The following is a 12,342-nucleotide window of genomic DNA, read 5'->3' as shown; positions in this document are numbered from 1 at the left end:
TTGAATATAAAGTATTTAAGATAAGTAGAACTAAGGTAAAGTACATGAAATGTAATTTTAGTAACAGTAATAATGGAAGCAGAGAAGAATTGAAAATTGAGGACCAAACACTATTTAAAAGTGAACATTTTCGTTATTTAAGATCGATTATCACAACGGCCAGGGAGATTGGAGCAGATATTGTCCATAGAATTAAAGCGGGGTTGCTAAGGAGGAGTGCGTCTGGGGTACTATGCGATGTTGTATGGGACGAAAAGCTAGGCAACTAAGAAATAATATGCAGATAAAATGAGTGTTGTTGAGATGAAGATACTCAAGTAGATGTGTAGGAAAACTAAAAAAGACAAAGTTAAGAATTAATATATTCGAAAATGAGTAAGAGTAATACCGATAAAAAATAAGTTCAGAGAGAATAGATTGAGATAATTTGGTCATATGCAATGGAGATCAACAGAGGCAATAGTAAAGAAATGCGATACAGTGACGGTAGATGAAAATGTTAAGAGAAGAGACAAATCTAGATTGACGTGAACTAGTATAGTAAATAGATATATAAATTTCTTTAATTTGACTAACGATATGGCCTTGGATAGAATCGAACAGAAAAGAAAAATTCATGTAATTAACCCTATTTGATGGGATTTAAAACTTGATTTGATTTGGTTTGTGGAGTTATTTGCCTATCACAATGAAATTTTGATTTTCAAACATTCAAGTCATACATTTAATAATAAATAAAAAACACACAAAAGGGAAATAAATAAACATCCACATAGCATCTGAATTTATTTTTCTTACAGAGGACCAAAAAGAGTCACTTCCAAAGAAACATAAGCCAGGTAACACAATCTCAAATCATCTATCGTCAACCATATGAGATCATATACATTTCCTTTCAAAAGGGATCTGCTAAAACGTAGAGATCAAAAGTGGGGTGGAAACAATACACAAAAAACCACAATGATGCTGAAAGCAAACAAAGAAACTAAATATGCAAAAAACCGCATTTAACCTCAAAGCAATCAACTCTCCTACCCAGCTGCCTACTTTTGAAGTGGAGAAGCCAGCAAAAGCCTCTCTACAAACCTTGTGGTTAAATATCTTTCACTCCCACGCGTCTCTTAATCACCCGAGCAGAACCTAGAGATTAGTGCATGAGTGAAACTAAAAGAGTTTGCCTGCCTGTGGTGCTCCACTTCTCATCATTGTGCAGAACTCTTCGTAGTTGATTCTTCCATCCTACAGTGTTTAAAAAAATCAGCATGGAATCAATACCAACCAACAACATGATCCTCTGAGAAGGTTGGAAATTTCAATTCTCAAAACCACCTACATTATCTGTGTCGACCTCTGATATTATTTCTTTTATGGTGGCATCATCGCCCATTCCGTATTGCTTCATGGCAGTTTCCAATTCATCTCTTGTGATAAAGCTGTCAACATCTCATGATGAAACAAACAATATTCAGTATGAAGTCACTTGAAAAACCATACTAATGTCGGGTTTCTCAGATATATTGGCCCTATTTGGTGCAGTTTTTGGAGCTGCTTGTAACTTCTTTTTTTAATAGAAATTTGCATTGACATGTTTGGTGTAGTTTCTATTTATAGCTCATGAGGCAAAAATAGCATAAATAAGCTGGAAAAAAAGCTAATAATTATCTTGAAAGCAAGAGTGGTGTTTTTAACTTCTGCTTTTTTATTATCAAGGTTGTTTGGGAATATCTAAATAAGTGTACTTTTTGACTTTTTACGAAAAGACATACAAAAAAGTAGAAAATGTGATATGACCCAAAAAAGACAAAAAGTGTGCTATTTTAGTGCACCACAAACAAGCTCCGATTTTCACTATGAGAAAAGCTACAACAAATTATCCTCTATTTTTTAAAGTCAATACTCTTAGAATCTTTGTCCAATTAGGTTATAGAACTTGTTACTTCATTGGAAAAAGTTATGCCTGATAAATTCAAGTAACTCAAAACTGATAGAACACCATGATATTTAACACACAGCCAGTTTGCTCCATCATCAGTATTGTAGCAAATAGCTAGAAGTACAAGAACTGAATTGGCCAAATATAGGGAAAAAAAACTTGGGTTTTCAAGTGTTTTTATTTTTCTAAAGCTAACATTATCGTCATTGGACTAACATGGCATCTAAAAGTGTGCACACCTGTTGTATTAAATGGTATTATTGATTTTTCAAAGAATTCATAAGATGAAACCACATTAAAAACAGGGAACCCAATTGTATGTCTGTAATGCAGAGACAATATGACTATTATTATCTTCATGAAAAATATATGGACTCACCCACTGCTATCCGTGTCAAAATACTGAAATGCTTTATATAGATGCTCATCTTTTTCTAGTTTGTGTCTATGCATGGTTGCGGTAATAAATTCAAGGTAGTCAATCGTTCCATTTCCATCCACATCAGCCTGCAATGTAGGACAATATCATATTTACATTTTAGAATGCTGTTGAGATGCAAAGAATGAGGAAAAAAATTTAAGGGACCGTATTCTTGAAGGTTTCAAGGGACCTTATTCTTGAAGGTTTTACAACTTACAGCTTCCATGAGTTGCTTGACTTCAGTCTCCGACAACTTTGACCCCAGCCGAGCCAATCCTGTCTTCAGTTCCTCATAGGTGATAGTGCCACTCTTGTCTGTGTCAATGTTTCTGAACATTTCTTTAAGACCTTTGATTTCATCTTCTGATAGATTTTCAGCAATGACCTAGGAGAGTTTTTCAAATCCATCAAGATACTTAGAACATTTAATGTAGAACCTCCTTCATGTAATTTCAAAAATAAAACTTAGCAATTTTCAACTATGTAACAAAAACCCTGAAAGTTCAGTTAATTGTAAAAACACAACCCTCAATCATAACAGTTTCCAGTGACGTCAGTTTAGTGAACAGAAAATTTTAGAAAGGCCAGTGACTACTACAACATTCATACACATGGCAATTGAAGGTTTAGTGCAAAATTAAACCCATTTGTCTACCATATTTGCAATAAATAACTTGAACAGAAGCACTGATGCAATGAATTGTCCATAGCTTGGCAGTGTGCCTACTCTTTTATAGCAGGATAAGATGAATCATAATTTCTAAGGGAAGAGTTCTCAATATAAACCCAATTTGTGCCCATTGGGACTCTGTTACATGAACTCTTTACTCTCCTAAATGTGAACCTGTCTTGGACAGTAAACACTTAGGGTATAAGATGTGCGTCCAACATGTCCACTTGATCTTGCATCTAGTAATCATGTCTTAGTAACTGAACTCACTATATGACAATGCATAAAATGTTCTCTACTTTGCAAATACCATTTTACTCTAGAAAAAGGAAAAAAAAGAAGAAAAAAAAAGAAATATGAATATCTGGTTATATTCTGGTGTCCTTGGATCAGACATATGAATTAGTAGAACAAGATGTTTAGACACATACTCGTGCCCAAATCTCATACCTGAGTCCATGTAATGTAGCTGTAGGATATGGATAACTCCAGCAAAGACAGTAACGATAATATTTTCACAAGTATAAACTGGATATTGGGACTACTGCAGTAAATAACTAGTTACAAGATACATAAAGTAGTTTGAGGCAGAAATGATAACTTCTCGGAGAATATTTTTTTCTTTCTTTCTTTCCATTTCAAAAAATAAATTAAAAACAATGATCATTTAAAAATATATACATATATATATATATATATATAAAAGAAGTCGGTAACTTAAACCAACCAATGTGCCGAGGATTGGTTTGATCCAAATTGAGGGTGGAAAATCAACAGAGGAAGACCAAGGAAAACATGGTTGACACGATAAGCATCGACAAAATTGCTTCAGAATTAGCAGAGGGTATGGCTTCTAATAGAGCAAACCGGAGAAAATGGATCCTTGTAGCTGACCCCAAATAATTAAGACAAAAGCTTGTTGAGTTGAGTTATGGAAAAGAACTCAAGCATCCATAGGAAGGACTATGACATTAAAATTACATAATTTTTTTGTATTGCTAGCAAGATTAGAAAATATCATAAAATGATCCCTTGATACATTTGACAGTTAGTGACAATAGTTTGGGACAAATGTATTCACAGACAGCTTCTGAGAAGCATCGCAAGAGGTTCCAATCACCTTGCATATCTGCCATATCTATTGAATTGACAGAAAGGCTGACTTCTATACATTACACATTCCTTAATTACAATTTACATGCATAATCTTAGCTTTCAAAGGGGCTTGAGTCACTTGACAAAACAGTTTTCCAGGCATGGCATTAATATTTACTCATTTTATAATGAAAGAAGAATAAAATAGCCAACCTTCAATGCAAGTTTCTTGAGCTTATTCATTGCCCTGAATTGCTTCATTCTAGAGAGTACTGCACTATCTAGTGGCTTGTCTGATGCTTCTCCATCTTCTCGAATCCATGGGTGCTCTTCCAACCATAAAGTATATTTAAAAAAATGTTAAGTCATATGCACACATGCAGAATATATAGAAAGTTAGTACTAGGAAACTATTTCAATGATTTACTCACGGATAACATCCAAATGATACTACAAGAACAGTATAATACCACATATTTTACATTACATAAGATCTCCAACTTTTGGAATTTGATATGGTCTGAAATTATGAAATCAATACATGCCACTTTAAGAGAAACTCTTTTATTGATAAGTAAGACGTGTGATGAGAAAATCACTCAACAAATTGCCACTTACCTCTCCCACTACTGTGGCATGAGACACAACTCTCACTTGCTCTAATTTTTACCTCCTTAAAAGTGCAATTATTTGGAGTAATTTCCACTTAAATGCAATTTTCCAAAAAATATAATAATAATAATTTGGCCTTTCAGTTAATGCCTTGAACTTCGGTGAAATCACTTCTTGTCAAGGACTCAAGGAGAAGATGCTTTCCCTCATTGAATGTAAAATGAGTGCATCCAAAGGAAATTATTTAAGGTGCATTCTTCTTGGAGGTGAAGGTGCATACCTTCCTTTCAATGCCTAATTTTCTGTTTAACAGCTTCTTCTCTGACGGCCCATCCCTCACAATTTCCTCATTTCAGCAATTTATGGGGAAATATCATTGGAAAGCATAATTTATTGTGGGAAAATAAGTAGGATTTAGATGCCTTAATTACACAGGTAGCTATGGCGTTGGTTATGATGTTTACGAAATGGGCAAAAATACTTTTTGAAACTGACGGAACAGATTTTCGAGGAAATTGACTTTATATATTTAGAAGCAGACAATAATCAGAACAAAATTTATTTCTTTTCTCTTTTTGTTTTTCCTTTTTTTCCCTGGTGAGACTAATACCCGTGGAGTCAAGGCTAGGCCAAAGGACGAGTAGAACCTGGGACCTCTAATTTATCCCAGAACCACAGACCAACTCAGGCAACAAAACCAAAAGTCAATTAGACATAGTCATCATTTAGCAAAGAAAGAAAACCAGAGTCATGTACCAAGAACTTGGGCAGAAGTAATCCTCTTTTTGGGGTCCTGTGTCAGCATCTTCCGAACAAGGCTTTTGGCACTGTATGATATAGATGGCCATGGTGGGCTTTCGAAGTCAATTTGTCCCTCCAGTATGGCATCAAATATTCCCTTCTCGGTTTCTGAAATACAAGCCAAGTGAAATATCTAACTCTATGTTTTTATCCAAAATTCATGGAAGAAAAACCTTAGCAATTGCAAGAAAACACAAGATAATCCCAATAACTGTTTGTCTTTACCAGCCCAAAATGGGGGCACACCACTGAGAAGAATATACAAAATAACTCCCGCACTCCAAGTATCTATTTCCTTTCCATAACTGCGCCGCAACACTTCAGGAGCAACATAGTATGCACTACCAACCATGTCACGGTACACCTTTCCTGACATTAGTTTCAAAAAAAAAAAATGTCAATAGCCATTAGATTTTACATACTAGAGAAAGCTGTGTTACCTAAAGGCAAAAGTTAACTAGACAAAAAAATCAAAACAAGAAAAAGTCAACCAGTGGAAGACAGTAGGCACTGTACATTTTATCTATGAGATGTAAATGATAGATCCTCATAGACAAATCCTCATTAGAAGCTCACAGAAAGTGAAGAAACCAAGTGTTTCTTAATGCTTATTAATTTAAACAACAAAGATGAACATGAAAAGAAAGCCAGCAAACTGTCTCAATTAAAAATGAAATGCCTTTCCTGCTGGTGCTTATGAGAAATTTTGATGCTATGCTTCCAAGCGCCATTGCAAGAGAGAACTTTGGATTTTGAAAGATAGAAGGTTGAAAAGGGTAATTAATACGTTCAAGCAATGTTGTAAATCTTAACTTGACAATATCTCAACAATTTAGACACTATGTTTTTATACAAGTTAGTTAGTTATACTGATATTTAATTCATTTTAAACACAGTGTGGGTCTTTTTACATGTATATACATACATACATATATATATATATATAATTAAAAAAAAACATGCTAAATAACGTGAATCTTTACTATTTTAGCAAAATGATTCATGATTAGATTTGTGATTTGACAACAATGGTATTAAGGATGTTAATGAACTCGAATGAGCTCAATATGTGTGTTCAAGTGATCCCAAGTTCAGCTTAGTTGTTTGAACAATAACCCAAATGTAAAGTAGAAATAAGAGAAAAAAGTTCAAAATTAGAAAGTATTCAAGCACGACTAAAAAGCCTAACGCATAGATCTTACACTATTCAACCTCATGCATATATATTTTATTTCATATTATTTTATTGTGAACATAGCAATCCAAGTTGGGTCATGCGCTCAAGCACAGCTCATCTATTAATCGAGCTCAAAAATAAAACTCAAACTCTTGTACAAGTCAAACATGAGAGGTCCATGAACAACTTGGTTCATTTGAAGCAAATATTTGTGACCAGCTCAAGTCAGACAAGAACTCTTTGCCCCTAGAGATAAATCATTTAGCCTTGTCCATGTAGTCCATATTTGATAGATTTAGCAGGATCTTCCATCTCACTATTGCATATCCCAGCGGCAATCCATGATCAAATTCATTGAGGACTCACAACAGTATCCATGTGCAATTGGTCACATGTCTAGCCCTCCACAATCAAGATGCCGTGAACAGCTAGATCAGTTTTTTTTTTTTTTTTCCTTGATCAACAACATAAGTAATTTTATTAAGAAAAAAACAGAACAATACAGAGGAGGACAAGGTGTCCTCAGAGATCCAACCTAAAGAACTAAGGAAAAATCACACACACGCACAAAAAAAAAAAAAAAAACACAAAGACAAGAAATTATGTAACAAACTGCCAACCAATCTCTAGAGATCAAGAAAAGCGAAATCCCTTTAAATAGTGGAGACACCGAACCCAAAAAGATGCCAAACTTTGAACTTTCTCCCACATAGAATTCACATCCCCTTATTTGTCTCAAAAAATCCTTGCATTTCTTTCCAACCAAATTAGTCAAAAGATCGCGTACACCACAAAAAGCCACAGTGGTTTTTTGCACAGCAGTTTAGCCCTCTCATTGCAACCTTATCCTTGCAAATTGATAAGCAACATGTGAAAACATGCAAATGGAGCCACACACAAAACCTCCACCATCCGACAAAGTCTATGCCACAAACTCAATGCCACAAGGCAAATGTAAGAAAAGCTGATTCAAAGATTCCTCGCTTTCTTACACATGATGCATCATTGAGGACAAAGAAAGCGACTGGGCCTTCTCTTTTGAAAGGTATTGTTTGTCAAAATGCTTTCATGAGCCAATGACCACAAAAAGATCTACACCTTGAGAAGCACAACAAATTTTCAAATTTTCTTGCACAACACAAAAGAAGACACTCGGTTTGTCAACAATTTTGTCAAAGAAGGATTTACATGTAAAGTCACCTGAAGGACGAATGGACCAAATCCTTTTATCACTCATATTTGGATTCAAAGAAAAAAGGTCAATCTGAGACAGCAAAGAGGACAACTCACTTGTTTCCTGATATTAAGATTCCTCAAAAAGTTAAAATTCCAAGAGATTGGTGCTACAAGGGAAGCAATGGAAGAGTTATGAGAACGAGCTACTCTATACAAATGCAAAAAGGCCACATCAAAGGAAGAATCACCCACCCAAAGATCCTTCCAAAATCGAACAATAACCCCATTACTCACCCTCACAAAGAGAAATCTAAACCACGTTGGAAGAATCTAAGAGATGGATTTCCAAGGAGATCGTCCATTACCCCTAATAACCACCAGAGTATCTCTGCCATTAACTTGAACCCCATATTTGCTCTTACTAATGGAATGCCATAACGAATTGCATTCAATATGGGGAATCTCCATAACCAATTACCAAGCAAGGCAATGTTCCTAGGCACAATATTACCAATGGCTAATCCCCTTTTTTCCTTAGGAAGTGAGACTCTCCCTAATGGTCCCTCTTGCCCTCATCATTCCCTTTCCAAAAAAAATTTCTCATCAACTTCTCAATCTTCTTTGCAATCCTAACTAGAATTTCAAAGATAGACAAAAAGTAGCCTGGGGTTCCACTCAAAATCACCTAAACCAAAGTATATCTCCCCCATTTGATAAAAACGCTCTCCTCCAACCTTCCAACCTTCTCTCAATTTTTTCTAAAACCAAAGCCCAAAAATTCATTCTTAGGTTACCCCCGAACGGAAGCCCCAAATACCTAAACAAAAGACTTCAGTAGAACACCCTAAAATTTACACCCTAAAATTTCCACCACCCTTTGAATTTTGTTTTGTTGCATGTTAGTGCCTGCAACACTTGTTTTATTCAAATTAACCTTGAGCCTCAAAACAAACTCAAAAATTTTCAACAATGATAGAAAAAAACCTACCTTATTCTCTTCACCCGAAGAACACAACATAATGTTATCAGCATATTGTAGATGAGACACACAAACCAATTCCCTTCCTACCTCAAAACCACCCACAAAACAAAACTCCCTAGCCCTTTCTACCAATCTTCCCAACACATCGGCAACCAAGTTCCATAGCATCCTAAAGGTCGTAGATCTTCCTCTTATTAACGTCCATGCATATCAAAGTTCTTCATTTTTATTTTATGCTAATTTTAATTTTTATGATTCTTGAAAGCTTACTACTAGTAATTAGAAGAATACTAATCAAATGAAATGAGGTATCATGCTCAACTCTATGAAGGTATCGATACTGAACTAAAACAAGAGGCTTAGTTTCCAAGACATTAAATTGTTCGGTATTTGTTCGCTAACTTTGCACGCTTGAGAAGGGCCGTGTTAAGACTCAAACAGTCGCACATTAGTCAGACCCAAGTAAAGTTAGACACATATTCATTCTTGCAAACAAAACGTGATCAACATGATTATAGCGATGGAAAAAAAAGAGTCCTTCCTATTTAAAGCTTATCCAAGCTGAACAAATCAAGTGAGACTTATGCTAAGAAGCACGGACACTTCTAAGAACGTGACGTATCCGTGTCGTGTCCGTGTCGGACACCGACACTCTTTGGACACTCTTAGGACACGTGTCCGATACTCTTCAAAACGTGTCCTATTTTTTAAATATTTTTAAAGACCCGGACACTCTTTGGACACTTTGAGGACACACGTGTCAATTGTTTAAACACATGTGTCTATTGATTATAGATATGTAAAACTAATTATAAGTTTGAACAAAACAACTTAAGATACAATAATAAAACAAAAACCATATAAATTTATAGGAAATAGTGCTATATTGCATTTTTTATTATCTTTGAATGATATATTCATATATATAACATATAATAAATATATAAAATTATATATTTCATGCGTGTCCTCCACGTGTCGTGTCCTGCATTTTTTTAAAATTAACGTGTCGGCGTGTCCGTGTCGTATTCGTGTCGTGTCACGTGTCCGTGTCCATGCTTCTTAGGACTTATGTTAGGACAAGGATTGAACAATTACGATAATGCTTGTGTACATTCATCTATTCTAAGCAAACGTGTTATATTGCTATGTTAATAAGTGGTAAGTGCACATACTATTATCGAGTCGCCCAATGTTATTAAAGGCACGCCTAGGCCTAAGTCCCATCCAGGCCCAAGGTTTGCACCTTGCAATATTCCAAACCAAGCGACTTCGATAAGGTGTCTAACTAGTCCAAGGCACAATAAGGCCCAAGACTTGTGTCTTGAGGGCTTTTTTTGTTATTGCTTTAATTGGTTTTGTTTAAAATCTAACCATTGATTTAATATGGTGAAACTACAGAAGATCTCTACTCTTATAACAGATGCCAATACATTGGCCATTCAATCCCAAATCAATGATAAAAAAAAATTAACCCTAATTCCTAATCCCCGAAGAACACTAAAAGTTTAATATTTTATTTTGTTTATGTAGAACCCTAAATTATTTACTTCTATTAAAATTTTTTTTTTTCCCGTACAAGGTGCGCCTCGCCTTGCAGCTTGAGCCTAGGCCCCAGGAGACCTTGGTGCCTTAGTGCACCTATCGCCTTTAATAACACAGTTACCGACTTCCATGTTATGCATCAGAAAAACTATACTTTGTATTTTGAGGTTGTGAAGTGTGTGCACACACATTGCAAGTATTAACCAAATCATTCAAAGGTTTCATGAATAACCAATTTCTAATGAATCAATGAACACATTAAACTTATAAGTTCTCAAATTAAATTCATATAATTGTAAACATAAAAAGGACAAGAAACTTACCTTCTTCAATGAAGACAGACAGTCCAAAATCAATTGCCTTGAGCATTGCCCCTTCATCCTTGCTTGATAACAAAAAATTCTCAGGTTTGAGATCCCTATGCATCACACCCATAAAATGGCAAATGTGAACAAAATTCACAATAGACCTACAAATTGCTGCTGCAGCTCTCTCAGAATAGTGCCCCTGAGCGGTAATTAGATCAAATAGCTCCCCACCGGTGCAAAGCTCCATCACGACATGCACCGAATGCCGATCCTCATAGGCACCTTTAAACTCCACAATATTGGGCTGCCCACTCAAATGCTGCATAATCTGAATCTCTCTTTTCACATCATCTTCGTCATTTTTACTGCGGAGTTTTCTCTTCAATATTGACTTGCAAGCATAAGTGTGTCTAGTTGAATTCTCAGTACAAAGATAAGTCACTCCAAATTGACCCCTACCCAGTTCTTTCCCAAGTGTGTAGTGTAGCTTAATGTCTTCAAATGGCTTACCCAGTATGGTCTCTGTGTCCGACCTATGAACATTCTTCAATGGAGAAGGGACTAGTGGCTTTGGCTTTGGCTTTGGCTTTGGCTGTGGCTGTGGCTGTGACCGGTGGTGTCTTTCTGGAGGGGGCTGAATGTATTCAGTGGATGGCTTTTGATAGCTCTGGTGAACAATTGGTTGTTGTTGGTAGCTTTGGTGATGCCCAGTACCACTACCTCTTCCTGATCTATACCCATTAACACCTGTTTCTGAAACATTTTTCTTGCTGATACAACCACCCATTTTTGCAACCTATCTCTTCAACAAAACCCAGATCAGAAAAGAGGGTATACACAGATGATTTTCTTGTAAAAGACCCAACTGGGTAATTGAGATTTGTGGGATGGTTCAGAATAAATTACCCAAAACAAGGAATTCAACTTCGTAGACAAGGAAAGAAAGACAAGAAATAGTGAATGAAAACCAACAAGATTACCTATTTAAGCAAATCCCAGATCAGAAATAAGTGATTGAATCTAAACGTTTGACACAGAGAGAGAGAGAGAGAATTGATCCAAATATATTCAGATCAGAAAGTTAGAGAACATGTTTGTCTTTGTTACAAATAGGTAAAGCGGTATCAAAGTCTTCTGAAGCTCAGCCTTGGCAAGGTAAGAAGAAAAAGAGGCTCGCACTTTTGGGTTATAGATAGACAGGACCGAAGAATTTTAATGAATCAATGAACATACCTAAAATTATGGCTTCGTTGGTTTGTCTGCTGATAGACAAATTTTGGGAAAAAATTCCAAAAATTTATTTGGTTGGAAAATTTTAAAAAATAAAAAATTATAATTATTTTTATTTATATTTCACATTAATCAAAGATTTTTTTTTCCTCTTATCTTGGCCTCTCACAACTTATATATTAATCAATTATTTTTTTTCACACTCGTCTTTTTAACTAACAAAAAAAAAAAAAAAAAATATCCCAAATTGCAAAACTCTAAAACTATTTTTAAAACATCCAATCACATAAATTTTTAAATTTTACAAACACTTTTTAAAAAATTATTTTTCAAAATTATTTCACAAATACAAACTAGACATAGCTAATATGTCTATAGGAGTGTAAAATTAT

At 35.2% G+C, this 12,342-nt stretch overlaps 1 protein-coding gene across 1 annotated transcript; it reads right to left on the bottom strand.

Moving 5' to 3' along the window:
- Positions 1 to 757: 757 nt before the first annotated feature.
- Positions 758 to 12,011, bottom strand: LOC114274882 (calcium-dependent protein kinase). The gene is made up of 8 exons (XM_028216864.2): positions 10,736 to 12,011; positions 5,758 to 5,901; positions 5,488 to 5,640; positions 4,333 to 4,448; positions 2,572 to 2,739; positions 2,313 to 2,440; positions 1,334 to 1,433; positions 758 to 1,239 (listed from the first exon to the last, which is right to left on the bottom strand). The coding sequence occupies exons 1-8, from the start codon at positions 11,505 to 11,507 to the stop codon at positions 1,165 to 1,167; spliced, it is 1,656 nt and encodes a 551-aa protein (XP_028072665.2). The 5' UTR covers positions 11,508 to 12,011; the 3' UTR covers positions 758 to 1,164.
- Between the last annotated feature and the right edge of the window lie 331 nt (positions 12,012 to 12,342).

The sequence above is a fragment of the Camellia sinensis genome, chromosome 9 (genome assembly GCF_055761805.1).
Source record: "Camellia sinensis isolate YWXY chromosome 9, ASM5576180v1, whole genome shotgun sequence".
Lineage (NCBI taxonomy): Eukaryota > Viridiplantae > Streptophyta > Magnoliopsida > Ericales > Theaceae > Camellia > Camellia sinensis.
The sequence above is the reverse complement of the archived record's forward strand: the minus strand, read 5'-3'. Positions and strand labels throughout refer to the sequence as shown.

Bases quoted from the DNA above. Each gene is read 5' to 3' on its own strand.
- LOC114274882 (XM_028216864.2), bottom strand. From the start codon at position 11,507: ATGGGTGGTTGTATCAGCAAGAAAAATGTTTCAGAAACAGGTGTTAAT. The intron at 4,449-5,487 runs GTACATGACTCT...TATGGTTGGAAG, and splicing joins TACTTCTGCCCAAGTTCTTG to AGCACCCATGGATTCGAGAA. The intron at 2,441-2,571 runs GTAAGTTGTAAA...CCTACATTGCAG, and splicing joins TCAAGCAACTCATGGAAGCT to GCTGATGTGGATGGAAATGG.